Below are 23168 nucleotides of genomic sequence, written 5' to 3'. Positions count from 1 at the left end.
TGCTCAACCACTGACCCACACTGGCCAGGCAGTGCGTTCCCTTTTCATTTTGCTGATGGTTTCCTTTGCTGTGCAGAAGCTTGTTAGTTTGATGTAGTCCCATTTGTTTATTTTTTCCTGTTTCTCTTGTCCTAGGAGTTGCATTGGTGAAAATACTGCTCTGTGAGATATCTGAGATTTTGCTGCCTAGGTTTCTTCTAGGATTTTTATGATTTTGCAAGTTATATTTAAGTATTTTATCCACCTTGATTTTATTTTTGTGTATGGTGTAAGTTGGTGGTCTAGTTTCACTTATTTGCACGTACCTGTCCAGTTTTCCAAGCACCATTTATTGAAGAGACTATCTCTATTCCATTGTATGCTCTTGCCTTCTTTATCAAATATTAATTGACCATAATGGTATGGGTTAAGTTATGAGTTAACTGTTCTTTCCATTGGTCTGTATGCCTTTCTTATGCCAATATCAGGCAGTTTTGATTATAATGATCTTGTAGTATAGTTTGTTATCTGGTATTATGATCCCTCCAACTTTGTTCCTCTTTCTCAATATTGCTGAGGCTATTCAGGGTCCTTTTTTGGTTCCATATACATTTTTAGAATATTTGTTCTAAATCTGTGAAATATGCCATTGGTATTTTAATAGGGATTGCATTGAATCTATAGATTGCTTTGGGTAGTATGGACAAATATCACATGATCTCACATACATGTAGAATCTAATGAACTAAATAAACTGACAAACAAAATACATACACAGGCATGGATGCATGGAACAGACTGACAGATCTCAGGAGGGAGGACTGTGGGGGGGCAGGAAGAGATTAATCAAAGAATATATATACTTATATGCATAGCCCATGGACACATACAATAGTGTGGTGAAGGCCTGGGGTGGGATGGGGGCTGGGTAGAGATGGGCAAAATGGGGGACATTTGTAATACAAAATGGGGGATATTTGTAATAGATGTCAAAGTCAGTCCATTGTAGACAGGAGTGTCCACTATGATGAACCCTGTATATATTAAAGAAAGATAGCAGCCTGGCTGGCATGGCTCAGTGGTTGAGGATCAACCTATGAACCAGGAGGTCATGGTTTGATTCCAGGTCAGGGCGCATGCCGGGGTTGCGGGCTCAATCCCCAATGTAGGCATGCAGGAGGCAGCCAATTGATGATTCTCTCTCGTCATCGATGTTTTTATCTCTCTCCCCCCACCCCTTCTCTCCAAAATCAATAAAAATTTTTTTTAAAAAAGAAAGATAGCAAATTGTAATGTAAATGTTAGTTGATTTCTTTCTTGACTTCCCAGAGGACATGGACCATGCCTTTAAATTCTTTATATTCCTCACAATGTTCTACACATAGTAGACCAGTAGATATATGCAAGGTACATGTTTGATGATTTTGAAGAGAATTGGGCAAAATGAGGAACGTCTCCCAGACTTGAATGTATGCATGAAACATATCAGTTTTCAGAACACTGTTAACTGTTGGTTTTCATGGTCAAAGCAGAATTGGTGTGATTAGCTCTGCTTTGCCAATGTAGTCATTCTTGGGTAGTGCACAACCTACAGTTGGAAGTCTGACCTGTGTGGGAGTTCACTGTAATCACTGTTACGCTTCACACAGCAAGCACATTCCTTTGGTTCATCCCCACCTCTCTCACCCCAAAAAACTCTATTTAGAAAGTTAATTTCTCCTTCATTTGTAATCCTGCTGAGAAATGAACATCTTTTAAATCAACAGAACATATTTTCTAAGAATATCTATGGTGATTTTTTTTTTAACAAAGGATTTTTTTTTTTTTGGCATTAAGTATATTGTTTGTTAGGGCTGCCAGGACAAAATACAAACAGACCGGGTGGCTTAGACAAAATAAATATATTTTCTCACAATTCTAGAGGCTAGGCATCCAAGATAATGATGTCAGCAGGTCTGGTTTCCCCTCCTTGTTTTATAGTTGGTCTTCTTCTCCCTGTGTCTTCATCTGGCCTTCCATTTTGTTTGAGTCCTAATCTCCTCTTAAGTAGAGATTGGGTTAGGACCCACCCATCTGACCTCATATTAATTTAAGGACGCCTTTAAAGGCCCTGTCTCTAAATACAGTCACATCCTGTAAAGGGTGAGGATTTCATCATGGGAATTTGAGCATGGGACACAATTTAGCTCATAACATAAAGATTGGGCTCTTCATTTCTCTCATCTGTATCTTCTCTGCACATGTTGAGTCTGCTTAAAATGAAGAATATTTTCCTTATGTGCAGAACCAAGTGATGCACACTGTAAGGGGTAAAATTATAATCACAGTATGTGTTGTCATGAAATGGTAAGATCCGTAATTTTTTTTTTCTCTTTTAGAAACTGAATAAGGATGGGAATTTTAAGTTATTATTTTATCTTCTCTGAATGTATCCTCTCAGTCCTTCAGTGTATTTTGCATATACTAGTAGATGCCATGAGAGATATTCTTTAAAAATGCAAATCTGATCATGTCAGAGGCCTGCTGACTTCCTTTCCATATGGTCTGAGTAACTGGATTCAGACCTCCGACATCATTATCCCTGACATCATTATTTCTGACATGGCTTATCTTCCTAGCCTGTCTTCCTGCCTCCCTCCCTAGACATAAGCTGCCCTTCTCCACTGTTATATGTGACTCTTCCTCTAGTTTCTGCCTACTCATCCTTCAAATATAGGCTTAAATGTCTTTTCTTTAAAGAATACTTCACTGATTTCCAGCTCTAGCCTTTAGACAAAGTTAGGTTCTCTTGTTATAGTTCTTGTCAAAGTTGTGAGTTGTGTTTTTTTTTAAATAAATTTATCACAATCATAATTCACTATTTTATTTCTTCACCCATTGGATTGTACATTTACTGAAGTAAAATTTTCTTTTTTATTGTTGGATGGATAAATGGGTGAATGGTAGATTGCATAATTATCTTTCTATGAAGGTTTTGAATGACTAAACCCCAAGCAATTTTTAAAAGTTTAAGCTCTAAATATGAATTATTGGTCACATTTCAATACTGAAACTTAGGTCTCTGTACTCTAACTCGTGCATTTTCCAGTTTCAGAAAGTGGCATGTGGATTGTAAAGGAAATCTTAGGTTCAAAGCAAGCCAATAATTTCTCATGTCTAAGAAATCTCAAGAAAATCTGACTTGCCTCTCTTGTAAGAAGCCAGGAAGCTGAAACAGAATAAGTATTTCATTCTCCATTACCTTAGACCTGAAATTTTAAGAAGCAGGATCCCATGTGATTTACCAGTTTGATGGAATGAGAAAAGAATTTTGGCTATTGCATTTGTAAATAGACCTGCCCAAATTCCTACTTCCCCACAGTTTAATATGTGCTCTGCATTTTCTCAAACAATTGCAGCTACTGCTTTAACTAACTTGATCATATACAAATTAACTCTTGTACACATTTCCGGCTTCTAAAATATTGTCTTTTTCCTCCTCAGCCTTTCTTATCAAAAGCTCACTTTCTGAACCACAAAACAGAAATACTTTGAGTCACTATTTTCTGAATTTTTCCAAAGATAGAACATAGCTATAGCTAGTCAGAGAAGGTAATAGATTACATGCAATGGATGCCTTGGGACAATGGTTCTCAAGGTGTCCTTTCTAGGACAGCAGCACTCCCTGGGAAATTGTAGAAATGCAAATGTTTGAGCCCTACCTCAGACTGAATCAGCAATGAGTGGGGGGTAGGTGGGGTGCAGCGGTGGGTTTTAACAAGCACTTCAGGTGTCTCCGATGCTCTCTAAAACTTGAGAGCCTAAGGGCATAGGTTCTCAGAATCATCAGGAGGCTCTCTAAAAACTCAGATTGCTGGACCTCATTCTTAGAGATTTTTCCAGATGGAGTGGATTCCTGTTGATTTCCCTATCACACTGTCCCACTTTCTCAAAGTATACTCATCATGAAGCCATCTCTCTTCCTGCTCCTCTAGGGTAGAGGCCAAGCCTTATATTTCTTAGTGTCTTTCCTAGAACCTAGAATGGAGTCTGATGCATAATTGCTCCCCCCTAAATTTTTGATAATGAACCAATGAAATCGCTTTAAGTTCTTTGTGGGTTTGTTTTTTACTAAAGCAATATGCAGGGAGATAGCATTTCGGGAAAAACCAATTTTGAGACATTAGAGAAATCAACAGTAGCATCATCCCAACTATTCTTGGTTCACAAATTATTTCTTCCTCTAAAAGTTCGCAGTGCCACCGGCATTATTAAAAGAATGATTGGGAGAACAGCTAGCCTATAATTGTGGTAGTGAATTGTACGTCGCTCTTGAATTTTTTACCACCTCAATTCACGAAGCCTGAATCATTTTTTCATCAGGCTTCAGTTTGAATATTACCACTGGTCACTTCTATCCACCAGATGTGGTCCTTGATGCGTGTGTAAGAGATCCTCGAATTGTTTTGACTAGAGAGAAAACCCCACATTATTATCTTACCCTAAAGCTGTACATTAATCTTCTTTGATAACCATCTCTTCAAAGTAAAGGTAGTAGAATCTTCATTTTATATTTAAAACACGAACTTCAAAGCACTGATGTGAATGCCAGTAGGGCGCACAGACAGCACAATTACAGGCTTTCCAAAGTTCCAGAAGCACTAGATAGTGTCTGACTTCACAGACATTTTATTTTATTTGTTATGTTTTTAACTCTCTTGTAACTTAAACCAATTCTGTGCGACCCACCCCCCTCCAGGCAGCATTTTATAGCCAAGTCATAAACCTCTAAAAACAGAAGTTATGGTGGGAACGCTGATAGTCAGACAGACCCATTATTGCAAGGCTAGTGGGTGCCCACAGACTACCTTGCCTTAGAGGGTGTGGATCAGAGCATAAATCAGTCCTGGCCTGGAGGGACGGGACTGTGTGCTGGTGTTATCCATTTCCCATTCCCAGAAACATGAGCCCGTTTGTCTAACAAAAATCACATTGAAAAAGTATTATGAGAGGCTGGTAAAGCATGACCCAAAGCAGAGAAGGGGTGGGGTGGGGTAAGCACTCACAGTACAGCTTCAACATCTGGGAACATAGACCCTCTTTAAGAAATGCATTTACTGTCCCCTGGTGAGCTAAAGAGCGTGAGAGACTGCTGAGCACAGAGACCTTTGTATTTGTCGTATTTCCCGCCCCTCTCCAGTGCTTTTAATTTGATTCTCATGGAGTTTTGTCTGAATGACTTTTAACACACAGGAAGCCCTGTGTCTCAATTCTCTTAACCAAATGAGCAAGTTTTCCAAATAATTCCAATTCTTCTTTTCACAAAGTAAAAACAAAACAAAACAAAACAAAAAAATCAATCATGGTTACAGGCAGACAAATATCAGCCAGATTATTAAAAATCAATATAAATAGAGGATTAAAAATTGTTTGTATTCTTATAACTCTGAATATCATTAAAACTTAATTGATTTGCCATTTACTGCCTGATCTGCTTGCTCCCTATCTTTTCTCACCCGGTGAGATATAATGAGAACTCTGGTTCAGAATAAATATAATGAAAATATAGGAATTTTTAAAATTATAAAGCAAATTGCTAAAACTTTTTTATTGGGCAGTATGTGCGCCTTGAAAATGACTGTCTAGCCCTTGCCAGTTTGGCTCAGTGGATATGTTTAAAGAGGGAAGAAAAACATACTAATATGTTATTGTTTTGTAATTACAAAATTGAAAGGACCTGCCTCTGTAGAATGGGAGGGGAGTTCTGAATATGTTTTACCCATGAGAAACTGAAATGGGAGAACTCTGTTGCCTCTAGATTGGAAGTGGTGGCCATTCAGTGTGCTCCGGACCAGTAAGATCTCTTTGCTCTCCCTGCTCTAAGCACAAACCATGACGGGGACTCTTGGGTCATCCAAAGGCTGTGTGCCTTTGAGGTAGGCTGTCTGTCTGCTTCCAGCCAATAAAGAGGAGAAACTTGGACATCTCATTTGGACTACTAGTGTCAGTCTCTTTATTTAGTATCTTTCCTACATTCTCAGTTTTCTGTGATTTGGACCAACCCATCTATTTTCTGTGTGGTTATGAACACAGGTTTATGGGTCAGAAGCAACTGAGCTTGCATCTTAATTCTGCACTTTTTATCTGCGTTCTAGCACTAGTTACTTAATCTCTCTGAGCCTCCTTTCCTGATATATAAGACATATTCATTCATTTATATTCATTCAGTTCATCTGATACATATGTCTTGAGCACTGCTAATATGCCAGTAATTATTCTAGATGCAGTAATTCAGAGGTGTACACAAAAGATAAATATCTGCTTTCATAGGTGGATATTGTACTAAATCGAGGAGACAAAAAGCATGCAATCAAACAAATACTAAAATATCAAAGATTCATGAAAACAGAATAAAACATAGGGGTACAGTGGAGAATATGGCAGAATCAGAGGCTGAAGTCAGGGACAGGAGAGCCCCCTGAGGACAGAGCATTTAAACTAAGATACAAATGATAAAGAGGAACCAGCCAGGAGAGTCTCTTGGTGGGGCTGGGGAGTGAAGAGAGCATCTTTGGCAAAGGAAAAAGGGAACAGAAGATCCATGGTGAGGCCAAGTTCACATATTTGGGCAGCAGAAGAAAGGCAAAGTTGTTAGATCATAGAGGAAAGAAAAGAGATGTAATCTCTAACAATATCTAGGACTGGAATATGATTGCAGCTCAAAGAGACTGATTAAAAGTGATGATGCATTCCAGTGCCTTTAATGGCAGGCTTTCTCATTGATTTCTTTCATTATCTCAGCTTTAATTTTTCAAATTTAATTTTCTCCTATTTCTGTACCCAAATTCTTTTTGAAAGCATGAACTTATGGTAAAAAAAGAGAAATTTAGCTTCTGATGTATCTAGATAAGGATGTTCATCACAGACAGGCAGTAAACTAAGCTAGAGAGAGAAGTGGTTCCTTTATTGAGTGTAAGAAAACTTTTCTTCCCTTACATTTTTTCTTGAAATACACAGCTTCCAGGATAATATTGTTTCATAATTATTGATAGTTTTATGATGTAGCCATCAGATTGTGGTCTGGAAACAGAATTTTGCCCCAAATTATTCAACTGAAGAGACTAGAATAAAGGAGTATTTACAGAAGTGTGGGCAGAGTTAAGGGAACTGTCAAACGAATACCAAGACACTCAGAGATGAGCAGCAGGAGGAAGCCTGGACCACCATGAGAGCTAAACGCAGGAGGAGGAGTATTCCTAGAGGTCAGTGAGACCCAGCTTTGGAGCAGGGGCTGCCTGGATGAGCTGGAGACAGAGAGGGATACAGCTCCTGCCAGAGAGACAAGTGCCAAAGCAGAGAGAGAATAAGAAAGAGCTGCTCATACTTCTCTCTGCTTTCCCTAAGTCCCCAATGGCTGAACCCAATGAAATGCCATCAGATAAGAGAGCCAAGATGATACCATCCATCGAAAGCTTACTTTGGTGCATAGAACAGAGCAGAGAAGACATATGAGAAGAGGTAAATGCAAAACACAAGTACACGTGGATAAGCTAACTTTTTTTACCCCCTCTTGACTCCATCATGAAAAAAACAAACAGACAAAAAACCCAAAATAGTGCAAGGTCAGCAATAGCTAGCATCTGCTTCTTGCCTTGGGATTGGCACTTGGTACAGGTTGGTAGGGATGATGGCAGACTGGCTCTCTGTAAAGGAAACAACTGCTCAACTCTAGGCTGTGATGTCTTTTTTTTCTGATACCAAATGTGAGTCATGTTCCCCCGACAGTTCTCCCAATTCTCTGACAGTAACTGGGAGTCCAACAATTCAATTCAGTTCTGTCTCTACCCAGAGTTCTCAGCGGACTCCACAGGTTTAAGGGCTTAGTCTCACAAAACTGTCCCTGGGCTACGCACACTTCTATCCAGGCCAACTACAACTTCAGGACTTCCGTGATCCCTCTCAGATTTGATAATTCACTGGAGCAAACAAGAGAACTCACAAAAACACTTTATGTGTGTATACCGGTACATTATTAAAGGATACAGCTCGGGAACAGCCAAAAGAGATGCACAGGGCAAGGGAGGCATGGGGATGCCTAAGAACTTCCCTGCCCTTTTAAGGCACACCGCCTTTCCAGAACATCAATATGTTAACCAATCAGGAAGCTCCTGAAACCTGTCCTTCAGTATTTTTTATGGAGGTTTCATTGACTAAATTATTGGCCATAGTTGGTAGAGATCAATCTCCAGCTCCTCTCCAGTCTCTCCAGAGGTTGGAGGGTAGAGTTGAAAGCTGCATCCTTCTGATCAGTTGGCCTTTCTGGTGACTGGCCTCATCCTGAATCTTTCTAGGGGTCCCAGTTTGAGTCATTTCATTAACATAAACTCAGATATGGTCAAAAGGGGCTTATTGTGAATAACAAAAAGAAAAAACATTCCTATTACTCAGGACATTCCAAGGGATTTAACAGTTCTGTGGCAGGGACTAGGCCAAAAACCGAATTGGTTTTTATTACACCATACTTGCCATACAAAAAAACATGGGTCAAATCGTCTCATTTTTAAGAGGAATCAGAAATTCAATTTTTTTATGTGAAGTCTCCCAATTTAAAATTTTGACAAGTATTTCAAATTTTCCAAAAACTCTTTGCAGTCCAAAGAAAACATCCCAGAAGGCTGGATTTGGCCCACCATTTCCAGTTTGGGACACCTGACACAGAGCTCCAGTGGAGTGGTTTTTAACCCCGGCGGCACTCTGAAATCACCTGGGTAGCTTTGAAAAATATGTCCCTGGACTTCATGCCAAGCCAATTAAGTCAGCATCTCCTGAGTTGGGGCCCAGACATTGCTATTTTTAAAAATAGTTTCCTGATCATTTTAATGTACAGACATCATTAAATAAGCTTTTTCTTTTGGAATAAGTTTGGTTTTACAGAAAGTTACAAAGATAATACAGAGTTCTCATATACCGCACACCCAGTGTCACTTGTTCTTAACACTTTACATTACCATGCATTATTTATCAAAATAAGAAACTGACATTGGTATATTGATCTGTTAACTGCTGCAACCTGGGCATGTGCCCTGACCGGGCATCGAACCATGACCTACCTCCTGGTTCAAAGGTCGATGCTCAACCACTGAGCTACACCAGCTGGTGAAATCCAGGTTTATTTGGATTTCACCCATTTTTTTTTTTCATGGACATCCTCTTTCTGTTCCAGGATCCAGTCTAAGGTACCATTTTCCAGTTAGTTGCTATGTCTCACCAGTCTGCTCTGTTCTTTGACAGTTTCTCAGAGAGTTTCCTAATTTTTCCCAGGTAGTACTCAACAGGTTTTCTGCAGAATGAGTCCAGATCTGGGTTTGTCTGAGTTTTTTTTCATGATAGGATCCATATTATGTGCATACTTTTGGAATGAATACCAGAGAGGTGAAGTGCCCTTCTGGTCATGTCATATCAGGGTGTATCTCCATTTTTTAGAACAACTGCTCTAGTCAGCTGTGGTGGAATTGAGCTAGCAGAATCCATCCAGTGTCAGAACGGATTAAAGAAGATGAATATTGGGAATCAGGAGACCACCATGGAGCTCCATCTCTTCCAAAGAAGCCACCTGAATTGAAAGTCAAGAGACGCATGTTCTATTCCAGGATCATCCACTAGCCACCTGTCTCCTGGCGTTAGTTTCTTCACCTGTATACTGTTGAAGTTATCTGAGGCTATTTCTGGTTTTGAATGTATACGATTCCCAAACTCGGGAGTGGGTTTCCATTAGTCAAATATTGTCCACACCTCTCTTTCCTAAGAGGCTGTGTTGTAATGCTGAGCAAGACTACCCAGATATCGAGGTTTCTGCAAAGGGAGACAGTAGGGAGGCCACTCTTTGTCACTGTGCGACATGCATGACCCTTGTATCGTACGGATGTCCAGGATCTGGCCGGAAGAAAACAAATTGCAAAAACTAAGAAGAAAACTCAAGTCATCCTCTCATCTTCGTTCCTGGGACCCCCAGTTATTCCTTCCATTACAGTGGATTAAGGAGTAAACGACATAAATTGTTTTCAAAATGTAAGGAGCGCGCATTGTAGTACTTTTAAAAAGCTTATAATGTTGACCCTTGGCGTAAATCTTACCCGAAATGAGGGACGACTGGCTTGCAGTGTGGGATGTTTCTAAGTTGCCGATCATTTGTACAAGAGCCTGGGATTGCAAAACCACAAAAATTTTCGCAATAGTGAAAACCTCTAATTAAGCATAATAAAATGACAGGGCGGATTTGTTTTAAATACATGGTTGATCACGCTTATTGGTTTAAGGTCAGACACTGAGAAGTCCTCTGGTGGGCTTGGGATAGGTGGGCTGCAAATGGTTTTGCGGAACACTTCTTTACCTCTGCACGTCAAGTCTGACCCAGAACATTTTCCTAATATTGGATCAGGCTCTCGTCTGATGTCATCTGCCTGTGGGAATTGTATTGGCTGTGAAATTAGCTCCTCTTCGTAGCTGTTGGGGAAAAAAAATGTTTAAAAAAAAATCACAATTCTGTGATGCATTTTGAATGACGGAAGCCAGGTTCCTAGGCACTGAGACAAGAAAGAATGTCAAACGGGGCCTTTAATGTGTGTTTATATTTAAACACCAGACCTAACAGAAAACCCTTAAGCTTTATACAATGATTAGAGCCTTGTACGAACCTAATTAATGTATCATCGGGTGAATGGTTGGCCTGGCATGCGAGCTGCTCCGAGGGACGCGAGGGGGCTCAGGTACCTGCTAGGAAGAATAGATTCGGTTGTAGTGATTCAGTGGCCCGTCTGAAAGGGACATGTAAAGGCAGCTTTGTCTGGCGTGCTGCCTTTTCAGACTCACTTGATAATGCTAGTGTCAGTTTCAACTGAAGCGTGTGCCAGATCGCAGATAGCTTGAGCTGGCATTTCAAAGCGGTTAATTGTGAAACTTGAGAAGAAAATGGGCACATTCTTCAGAGGTAGCTATTCAAAAGCAATCTCCACCCCCCTCCTCCACCCGCCCCCCCCTCCAAACACACACATACACACACCCAGCCCCAGCTCCATGGGTCTCACTTTTGTTCTGCTCCCACATAAAATGCACGAGAAACACTGAGCCTTTCCCCTTGGCAGCTCTGATATTGCTGTCTTTGCTGGGACTGTTTTGCCTAGTTAAAATGTGCCCCGTGTATTAAAATGAAATTGTCACTGCTGGGTGGTGCGGCGTAACACGGTTTGACACTAAGCGCCGGCAGCGATAGAAAACAGACTTTTATTGCATTTATTCTTTCAGAGAGGAGAGTCTCTAAAGCCTCACTGTAGACATTGACTTAGTTAAATCTGAATGAAGCTAACGTGAACCATCTAGGCTGCTGTCTTTGTGTTCCTAGAAACAGCCCCCATCCGGCTAGATGTGGCTGTAAAACAGTCTTAAGAAAAGACGGTCATATATAGAGTCTAAAAAGGAAAACTTGAGCCTTTCAAACCAGGGCAGAAATATTTTAGGTCAGTCAACTGGGTTGGCTACTTGATGTTCTTCTTTAGCTATCTCTGGATTCCCTAAAACACATGATACAGAATCAACAAGTGCACACGCACACACACACACACACACACACACACACACACTCTTACTGACCCCCATTAGGTTTTAGTCTTCATTTAGAATCCCATGTCATTTAAAAAAATATATTTTCATTGATTCCAGAGAGGAAGTGAGGAGAGGGAGATAGAAACGTCAGTGATGAGAGAGAATCACTGATCCGCTGCCTCCTGCACACCCCCCACTGGGGATCAAGCTCGCAACCCAGGCATGTGCCCTTGACCAGAATCAAACTTTGGACCCTTCAGTCCTCAGGCCGATGCTCTATCCACTGAGCCAAACCGGCTAGGGCAGAATCCCATGTCATTTTAAGACAAAGAGAAAGGGTTTGATTTGTAGGACTCTTGCAAGCAAGCTTTAGATTCTTAACGGCCTTTTATTGAGATGGGTACCCAGAGAGAGCCTGAATAGGGAAGGGGACTCTGGGGCACAAGATTTTTATTCTGTAGCTCTCCTGGAATAAAAATTCCATAAAGTAACATCTGTAGTCATTAAGGGCTTACATTTTCTCTCCCATTCATGTCTCTGCTAGGAGGGAAGGTTATTTTCCCTAAGAGACAATAGATAGTGGATCCTGTGGGAAGAGAGAAAGAACAAAATTAGAATTCTTTTGTTCCTAGAAATGGAACTTTCCTACTTCAAAAAAAAAGTTGGAAGACTTACTATAAAAGATTCACCAGAAAGGAAACTTAGAGAAGTTAGAAAAATTGTACTTAGCTACTCCAGAATATTTGGAATGAGGAAGGTTTCACCTTGTGTTTCTAATCCAAATGTCTTCTGATTTGGGGGAAATTGTGAGTAAGCAATTAACAAAATGCTGTCTTTATATTTTTAACGTTTAAAGTCGCATGTTATTAAGGTTAAAGAGTTTCTTTTTTGTTTCATTTGGACATAAAATCGGTTCATTCTTGTTGTTTATCAAAATAACACCTATGTTGATCCATTGGACCACCTGATGAATGAATACTAGCCTATTCATGTCACATTAGTTTCCTGCATTTTCTTATCATAGCAGGACCAGCTTTGTAATTTTGGGGACCTAGTAAAATATACAAATGCAAGAACCCTTTCTGGAAAATTATTAAGGATTTTAAGATGTTGAAAACAGAGTGTTAAAACCAAGTGCAGGCTTGGTCTAAGTGTGTAGCTCTGTGGTTCTGCACAGGTCTTGTGCCCATAAAGCCAATCTGATTGGTAGGAAGAGGTTCGTTATGTGTATCAATACAGAAAAATGTGTGTCCTTCGCCTGCCTCGTAGGAATGAATGTACATCAGAAAAGAATTTTTTTTTTTCAATTTAGCACAAAAAAAAAATTAAGGTCCTCAATGGAACATGCTCCTGATACCAACTCCAAATTTTTAATCTGATCATTCAGATGGCCTTGTTTGCATCTCTCAGCTTTTCTCCAGGAGTTTCCCCAGGTAAATCTTTCACTCCAGCCACAGTGATCTGCTCACTCTACCCCATCTAAAAGGCACAGGCCCTCTCGCCTGCCCAGCTCAGGCCCCTGCCCAATTACTTCCTCACAGGCCCTTCTGGCCTCTCTCTCCCCATTTTCCCGGCATTTCCCTGGCTTCTGGAATTCCTCTCACATTTCAGTTCCTATAGCTGTAATAAATGTATAACTTCTTTGTCATTGGCTTACACCTTTTTCCTTGTCTTGTATCCTCTGCATATAATATGGTCAAATAATATGATCCTGAAAACACACATAAGATGTAGAGGTAGAAAAGTTTTACAGCTTGTGTCAAGGGGCTCCATTCCCCGAAAGCTCATATTCATAACAGAGCAGAACATTTAAATTATACTTCGCCTTTTAGACAGATTTCACACATTTCATGTACATCCTTTTATATGGATGTGTTCTGTTTCTTAAATTTATTTTTGTCTCTAGTGTGCTGTTTGTGGGACTTAATTTCCTTTAATCAGAGTAAACCCTTTATTTTTTTATCTGTTCCATCCAATTTTATAAAGTAATAAAGCCCAGATATAGTTAATTACTAAAATTGTTGCCAATACTACTCAGGATATGGTGATACTGCCAATATTGAAATGATGATGGTATAGCTCAAAATGTTCATTCATTAGCTTCTGTGTGAGGTGACAAAATTTGGCACGAGAAACCCAGTTTAGGAACATTGATATCTAGTATAAAAAAACCAAGGTTGTTCAAAATGAAGAAAGTTCAGCACCTGAGGTTTGTATATTTACATTTTCCTCTCACATTACAGACACCAAGTAATTCACTTTTGTATCTTTCACCCAGTGGGTTATCAATGAAAGTGTCATGAAACTGATGATGGCACTACTCTATTAACCATTATTTAGGCTGAAAGAGGTTGAAATAAAGCACATCTCACCAATTTGCTTTGTGAAGTCCCTCAGCAGGATAGCTTAGTAGTTACAGAATGGCTTTGATGTCTCATGGGTCTCAATTAAACTTATTGGCAAGTGTTTCACCTCTCTAAGCCTCAGCACCCTCACTGATATGAAAAGCCATAATGAAGTTTGCTAATTTAGACATTTAACAGGTATTTATGGAGCACTTCTTAAAAAATATTTTTAATGAGAAGAGATAAACCAAAGAATTGATATACTTATATACATAGCCCATGGACTCCGGCAATAGGGTAGTGAAGTCCGGGGTGGGGTGGGGTGGTGGTGGTGGTGGTTAGGTGCTGGGAGGAGGAGGAGGTGAAGGAGAGAAAATGGGAGATAATACTATCAACAATAAAAAATACATTTATAAAATACCTTTTATTGATTTTAAAGAGAGAGAGAAAGGGAGAGGGAGAGATTGATAGAAACATCAGTGAGAGAGAAACATCATCAATCAGCTTCCTCCTGCATGCCCCCTGCTGGGGATTGAGCCACAACCCGGGAATCCAACCCATGACCTCCTGGTGCATAGGTCCACGCTCAACCACTGCGCTATACCAGCCAGGCAAGAGCACATTTATTGGCCTAACATTATTGTATAGATTACATAAGATCATGCCTTAGTACTGCCTCTGGTTGAGGACTCAGCACAGAGCCATCCACATAAACAATACCCTCTCAGCAAAGATGTGTTGGTGATGTCCTGTAGACCTGGTCATGGTGGTCATGGTAACAGCTGACAAATTCTGGTAAAACAAATTGAGCTTTTCCATTTTCCTTTTTGTTTTTATTTATTTTCCTGAATATGCACAAATTCGTGAAAAGTGTATGATCCCCCTTTACTTCTTTTTCCAGAATGGAGTCTACTGAAAAATGTGAAGTGGTAATTCAACATTTTAATGGAAAATATCTGAAAACACCACCTGGCATCCCAGGTAAGACCCATATACCATTAAGTATGATTCAGTAGTGTCTGGGCTTATTGTTAGGATTAGAATGAGTACATGCTAAGGCCTTTAGTGGGTCATTGGGATGGAAAAGGATCCATTGATAAATGTATAATTTTTAATACCATGTAGCAACTCATCTTTCTTAAAACTACCACACACTTTTTGGTGATTCTTCAATGGCCTTTCTTTTGACTCTCTGCTGCTCATTCCCTAAAGTGAATTAGAAGAAAAATATAGCAAAAAGTAGTTAAAGATGCACTCAAAGTGAAGGAAGTTTCTGACTCCTGTCATTCATATTGGTACATTATCTTGATTTTTAATTTATAAATATCTGAACAGTGATATATGCACAAGGCCATAGGTTGATGCCAGTGTCCAAACATATCTTCCCTGTCCATGACAAGAAGAATACAGAAAGTGAGCATAAGCATTTAGAAACTTTCATAGCAATTGGACATTGTCATAAAATCTGGGTGCATAAGTTCATATTTTACAAAAATATCAATTACTGACATACTGAAAAATTTCTTAAAACTGTCCATTCATCAGAGAGAGATTGAGGAGCACCAACCTAGACTGTCCCAGGGCATTTCTCATTTTCCAAAGCAAAATTCTTAGGTCCATATATACTAAAATGATATAACTTTATGCTATTAAGAATTACATTTTAAAAAAGAATTATACTCAAAATTATACATACAAAAGTTGAATCTATCACATGTCAGAGCTTAAGCAGAAATGCCTGCCTTATTTTGATATTAACCTGGTAGTAGCTTATATAGGAGGTATTTAATATTAGGTGAGTACATTTAAAAATATATATCTCACTCACATATGAAAACATTAAAACTTGACAGAGGTGCTAAAAACTGCAATGAATAAATAAATATCTGACTAATGCATGTTGGTTTTATTTGTTGCTCTTTTGTTTTTGGTGATTCTCCGGAATAATGTAACTTCTTCGGCCTTACAATAATTTTCCTTTTGGTCTTTCTAAAAATATATTTATTGTTGAAAGTATTACAGATGTCCCCTTTTTGATCTCTCTAAGCTGAATTTCTATAGTGTTTATAATGTGTGTATTACTTCAAACCCATGGTTAGAAAGTTCAGGGGTTGAACATTTTATTTATTTTTTAAATGTATTTTATTGATTTTTTACAGAGAGGAAGGGAAAGGGATAGAGAGTTAGAAACATTGATGAGAGAGAAACATTGATCAGCTGCCTCCTGAACACCCCCTACTGAGGATGTGCCCGCAACCAAGGTACATGCCCTTGACCGGAATCGAACCTGGGACCCTTCAGTCTGCAGGCTGATGCTCTATCCATTGAGCAAAACCAGTTAGGGCAGGGGGTTGAACATTTTAATTCCTTCAAATATTTTTTGGTTTATACAAGAGGAAGTTTGAACAAAAAGAAATATTTTTTGTGAAGGGGTCAGGGTTCTTTGTGAATTGGTTGGTTTGGGGAGGATGTCAGGAAAGGAGAAGAGCCCTCCAGACTGACACTTGGATGATCTGCAAGATCCAAAGTGGCATCTCTGGTTAACCGGAGAGTCAACACACAGTGAAGCCTGTGCCTCGGTCTGGTTAGCTTCCATGCACAATGTTCCCTTGAGGACTGACTGCATTTGGAACCTATCTGAGACATATGGTGTTGTTAAGAAAAGAGTTAGCAATTTACATCTCAGCATGTAAGCTGCCCTTGCATTTTAGGAGACATACTTTTTATTTATTTTTTATTTTAGCATAAAAAAGCACTTTAAGACACTCTGCTCAGACCCATCATTGAAGAAAGGAGTTGTACTGTTGGAGGATTTTTCCTGTATTTGTCCCATTTTATCCAACAGAGGCCTATCTATATAGAAGGTGTGAGTTATATGGCTATCTAAATAAATTAAGAATGAACAAAGTATATAGAAAGTAGTGTTGATTTAAGTTTTAATACAGGTGTCAGGTTTTTTTTTTTTTAGGTTTCTTCCTTTTCAGAAAAAGACACTGAAATACTTATTGACTTGATTGATTTGAAACTGTTTGATTTGCATTCCCCATAAAAGGTAAAGCTGACTATTTCAACTGAATGCTAAAGACAAAGAGAGTCACTAAAAATCCCCAAATGTCTGGGCATTCTTCCTGAATATGCAGGCTCTGATATCAACCTATCTAATATCATAGCTACACCCAATGGAAACATTGTGAATAGCAAGAACTTAGTTATGAGTTTCTCACTTTTATCTCATGGGAACATGAGAGGCAAAATAATTGTTCTCGGTTATAAAACTCTTAGAGATATAACTTTATGCTTTTGATATTTGCATTCATCCTTAATAGAATGAAATGTACAATATTGATCATAATTGGTATTTGAATTTGCTTATTCATGCATTGGAATTCAGAGTTTAGTAAAGGCTACCAGAGGTATTTAATCTTTGATATTTAAATTTAGTGTTAACAGGACATCATGCAAGATGTGTGTATTTTGGAAGACACAGTAGTAAAATGCCCTCATTGGGTACATTTGGTAAGACAGGTCTAACCAAATTTAGGTGTGTGCGGTTTGCCTTTATTTGTCCTCACTGCTTATTTGTTGTAGAAGGTTGAAATCTCACATGCAGTAACTCCCAACTTAATCCAATTATCTATTCCATTTTGAAAATTGAGTGGAGTGTCACTGTGAGCTCTGATATCAGATTGGAAGCCCTTGCTTTGATCTTTTCAAAAGGAGTGACTGATTTCCTAACTTTTTCAATACTATTGTGGCTTCTGGGTGTCCTAATTAAAACCAACTACTATTGATCCCACCTACCGGCAACTAAAATAGAACTCAAAAATTATTTTAAAAACCCAGACTTCCATATTCTCAATATTTGACATCTTTGAGTTCAGAAGTTTGTGGCTTTATAGAACTCACATTGGTGGTTTCAATATAATGCTTTAAGGCTGTGTGATTGGGGGACCCACAGTGATACAACAATGACCTGAGGTTCTCAGGCCCTATTAAAGCTGTTTAAAAGATTGCATGTTAAGTCAGTTATCTTCTTCTCATACTAGAGCCCTGCTTTTAACCTTCCTTTAAACAAGTAGAGAACAATTGGGCCAAATTCACATTCTTGACTTCTCCATTCAGGAATGACTTGGGAATATGTGCACATGTCATTGAGCAAATATATTGCCATTTTGGCTCCTGTCACTTTTGACAATGATTCCTCTTAAAAGAGATGCAAAGTTAATTTTTTCCCCTCAGAAGATTATCTAGTTTCCCAATCTTCTGTGTCATTTCTGTAAAAGAACCAGGAAAAAAATAACTTCAACCCAAAATTTTGACATTGCTCTGATTTTCAAATTATAAAAACATCATAGTTAAGGATATTTGCAAGGACATGTAACCTGGACTACATTTATATTGCTGTCTCCATTTTGATTTGCATTATTCTAGGAACAATTTATTCATTCAACAGATTTCTGATGATATTTAGTTTTCATTGCTGACAGATTATGTGAGTTGAAAGCAACCTGTGTAGATGCTTCTTTTGACTTATATTTTCTTTCTCTGGGCTCCTCCTGTTTGTTCATAAAAGATCTAATTTTAATGAGTGCATCATGGATCATTAATGCCTATTAGAGTGTCTCAGAACTAGCTCTGTTCATTTTGATTTATAATGTTATCCCAAGATTGTGGTTATTTCAATCAATGAAGCTAAATATACCTGTCAAAAATAAAATTATTTAAATTCTGATACATATATATATATATATGTATACACACACACAGGAAATTAACAAAGATCAGGTGGCTATGTTGCTACTAGCAGCTGGGAAGAAGACAACAAAGGTGTGTACTAAGCAGCGTCAGTCATTGTAGCCATCCTCAGAAAGAGACCATCCAACAAATGTTCTCCCTTCCCTAGAGGGAAACGAAAACACAGTGTTCCATAAATGTTGCATGTCCCACATATCGATCTTGATGTTTCCTGGACAAAATGAAGGACCATTAGTCGCTTGCCTGCCTAACCCCAGACATTTCTTTGTCCTGTAATGAATTGCTCAGCAATGTTGTGTAGCCCCAAAGCGTTCCATTTTCAAACCAAAAGCAAAGGGTAAGTTCCCAGACACTTCAGGGATCTGTAGGGCATGAACTTGAAAGGCTCACTTTCAAAGAGCCCCCAGAGCAGAGTGATGCACCATGTGGAAAAGGCTTCCCCATGTTAGGACACGTATTGATGAAGGGAACGTGCAGGCTAGTTTGTAGAGAAATAAGTCACGTTTTCCTCTCAAACTAGACTTTTGCCTGTAAGCACATGTAGTAGTCTTTTTAGAAGACAATGGCATAACTCTCTGTTAGTATGATTTTCTTATCCTTTGGGTAATTACTTCTAATCCCAAATGAACTCCAAGAAGTAGGGAAGGGTGAGAGAAAGATCAGCACACTCAGATCTTTCGATTTTAACAAATCCTGTAATCAACAGAAATTGGACAGATAATTAAGTGACACAGGAATCATTTTTCTAATTAGTATAAAACTGTGTGCCTTCTTGATGCTTTGATATAATTTTGCTATTGTGTGTTTATGTAAATAAGAAATGTATATGATTGTGGACATGTAGTATATATCATGAGCGCAAGAGAAGAAAAATATTTAAAATATGATAATTTTTAAAGAAACTGAAGAAAGAAAATGTTTGTTAAATTTAAATGTCCCCCAGAGTAAAATGTCAACAATGTACTTATATAAAATTTATGTTTAGAGACATGGTTCAAAATTCTGAGTATTTGAGCAATAGACATATACATTTTTATCAGTGGAAAATGTTGCAGACCCTCACAACCAGAGTTTCCTCTGTGGTATCAGTCTATTAAGTCCACAAATATAACTATAGCTGAGAGCTGAGTAAGAGGCAGCAAATAGAAAAATATTATGGTACAGGTTAGCAAAAATATTCCTTTATTGTTCTACTGAGAAACACTGTCTAATGCTGGCTTATCCATCTTTGTGACACTAAAACATAATTTACATAATAAACTTCGCAAATTCTACAGTCCCCAACTGGGTATTAGTTCAGATTTCTCATTAAGAGGACTTATGAAACAGTGAAGAGCTACCTTCTCTAAAGCCTCTCATCTTTAATGTTAGTGATGCCTTCTAGATTACTTCTGTGTACCAAACACATTGTTGACTCATGAAGCACTATTGGAATACAATCAATGAACTTTACAAGCAGCCTGATAATTTCATGGTCAATATTGTTAGAATCTGTGGGAATTCTATGAACATGGACTTGGCCAGTCATTTCTAAACCTTCTGATGGAGCCATACTCCTGATACTGTGAAAGTAAACACATTATGACTGATTAAAGAAGGGGGAAGGGAGGGAGAGATGAGAAGGAGAATCCAGAAAGAGAAGGTTTCTAGGGAATCAGCTTCCGATTAGAAATGATTGAACTGGGTTTTGTGCCTGTTGCTTCCTCTCCTCTTCCCACGTGTAATTGCAGCTGCAGAGGAGATGGGCAGTCTCCATACACCCTGGAAAGGTCCCATCGCAAGCATCCATGATTCTCGCCACTTTTCTACCTCTATCTAAAAGCTTGCTCAACCTGACATAGGAGTTTTGCAAACTCTGGTGGAGTTATCATTCCAAGAGATAACCCCCATCAATGGACATGGGAGTCACTGTGTAAGATTGGGCCTCTTGTCCTTTGGAGGGACAACTGTGAGTTACAATCAATAGGGTCCCTTAGGGGGTCGCCCATTGTCCTAACAGGTTGAATGAGGCACCTTTTTATTGGCTTTTCTTCCGCACCCCCCCCTTTTTTACTTTTCTATTATATCTGCTTCCTGACATCAGCTCCCAATTAAACTACTTTGTCCCAGGCTCTGATTTGGGGAAACTGAAATTGAGATGTTCCAGGAATGGTGGTGGGGAACATTTTGATTTAAAACTTCTGGCCATAGAGGAAGGTAGACCCAGCTAAAGCAGTGGAATGAATGTCATGGACCAAATGTATTATTTTCATTATTTTTTTTACAGCAGCAATTATGAACCATGTATCAGGGATGATAAAGGCAAATATTAGTGGTAGTAGGCAGATGGTGGACAGGGTTTAAATTTAGCAAGAGAAGTATGGAAGAAGATAAGGACCAGTGACACATGGCTGACATCAGGACAATTGAGCCCATAAAGTGTGGATGGTAGATGAAAATGGAGATGGAATTAGGGACTAGGAAATAGTCATAATGCCAGCAAATGAAGGTGAAGTGTGGGCATAGAAAATTAAGGTCATAGAGAAAGGAATTTGTGATGTTTTGGTTTTAGATCCACGTGGAGTGGTGGACACTGATAATGAACTTCAGGGTGAGACTGCCTGTACTTGGCTGAAGTAAAATAGAGATGATCTTTAATTGACAAATTGGAGGCTTCTGATTAGAATGTTGAAAGGTTTTCAACACTACTGTAGATTTCCTTACTTAATCTCACACTTCCCTTGTTTTTGTCTGAAGTTCTAATCTTCACAGAAGCAGGTTAGGAAGTGTGAATAGTGCTGAGATAATTTTTTATTTATTTGATTCCAAGTAATTGAAACCAGGTTTTGTTTTATTTTATTTTATTTTATTTTATTTTATTTTATTTTATTTTATTTTATTTATTTATTTATTTATTTATTTATTTATTTATATCAATCACTTTAAGGGCTGTTTCTTAGCCCAGTGTAGATTCTCAATAAATATTCCTTGGAGTTGATGCACAATTCCATCAGTTGAATAAACTTCATACTCCTATTTGCTTTTAATGAAATTCCTGAGGATATGTGGGGGATACACATCTCCTGCTAAACAAACATCAACAAACTTGGTGGCAAACATTAAGTGAAAAAAAAATTTTATAATATATTTTATTGATTTTTTACAGATAGGAAGGGAGATGGATAGAGAGTTAGAAATATTAATTAGAGAGAAACATCGATCAGCTGCCTCCTGCACACCCCTTACTGGGGATGTGCCCGCAACCAAGGTACATGCCCTTGACCAGAATCGAACCTGGGACCCTTCAGTCCGCAGGCCGACGCTCTATCCACTGAGCCAAACCGGTTAGGGCGTGAAATCTTTTCTTAATTTTGAAAAAACAAAACAAAAACCACACACCCTCATTTGTATATCTAAATATACAGAAAGAGAAGGAACTAAATATTCACAAGAAAGAGAAACTTAATTTGATGGAAAAAGGTACTAGTTACTTTTAAAATGCCTCATTTCTTTAAGTCTGCTTTTCAGGGGGCTATGCTGGCGGTTTAATTGTTATTTCTTAAAATAACTCATTCCTGGCACAATGATAAATTCTGCTTTCTGACATGTCAAATGATTTCCACTAATTTATATTGAAATAATGTCTAGTCCTTTACTTTTTGTCACTGGATCTAGGTAAGCACTTTCTCCTTTTTCCCTCTTCACATAAAAAATGTGACTATCTTGAGAATAAACAGAAAAGAGAGTTTCTTGGTCTATGCATTTGTCCTGTTTTGCATAACTTGGGAGTTGATTCTCCCTGTCTAGGGGAAGTACTATATTGGCTTATTATTCCTATTATATATAATAGATAGATATAGATTATTTCTGTTATATATACATATATATATAAGTTCCTATTTATATAATAAAATCTATAATGCTTAATTAGCATAATATGGTCAATATGCTTTGCTAACTATATAGTTTCTATAATTATGTATAAGCTTCAATGAGTAATAGCAGAATTTGTCTGGAATCTCTACTTTTCTTTTTTACACAGTCATAATTTCATGAAATAGAGAAGAGGGACAAGGAGGTTTTCTATACATCTCCAGAATTAACAGCCATCTTCATCTATTATTCTAACATAGTAACTACCTTCAGGTCTTCAAAAATTTCTGCATTAAAGATTTCAGGGAGAAAACTTAGGAAATAAATTATTAAACCTTACTTGTATTTCTAAGACAATGTTGGGCTTTGCCTTCTGTCAGCATCACTAATGAATAGTTAAACCATTTAGTGTCTGTCCCGAATAAGTCCTATTAGCAAGAAAAGAGGGTTGAGTGGCTTAAGACCAATTAAGATACAAGCCATGGAAACCAAGCTCTGAATAATTAAGTGCTTAGTGAATTTCCAAATCTAGAAACTCATTTATTAGGATTGATTTAAAACATTCTAGCCAATTTTTGGATGAATGTGTAGTATCCTAAATGAAACACTTGCCACTCTCTCCAAGTAATTGTCAAGAAGCCTGCATGCACACACTCATTA

General features: G+C 38.4%; 1 protein-coding gene across 9 annotated transcripts in view; it reads left to right on the top strand.

The window, feature by feature from the left end:
* Positions 1-23168, top strand: part of RBMS3 (RNA binding motif single stranded interacting protein 3) — a gene marked incomplete at its 3' end in the record, with an annotated part of 632486 nt that overhangs the window by 389929 nt on the left and 219389 nt on the right. For all 9 annotated transcript variants that reach the window (XM_079795310.1, XM_079795314.1, XM_079795312.1 and 6 more), the window contains exon 6: positions 14803-14882. In XM_079795310.1, the coding sequence (XP_079651436.1) occupies positions 14803-14882 (80 nt within the window). The remainder of the gene's footprint in view (positions 1-14802; positions 14883-23168) is intronic.

Source organism: Cnephaeus nilssonii (assembly GCF_951640355.1).
Source record: "Cnephaeus nilssonii genome assembly, chromosome: 17".
Classification (NCBI taxonomy): Eukaryota; Metazoa; Chordata; class Mammalia; order Chiroptera; family Vespertilionidae; genus Cnephaeus; species Cnephaeus nilssonii.
Note: the sequence above shows the minus strand (reverse complement) of the source record. Positions and strands in the feature narration are given on the sequence as shown.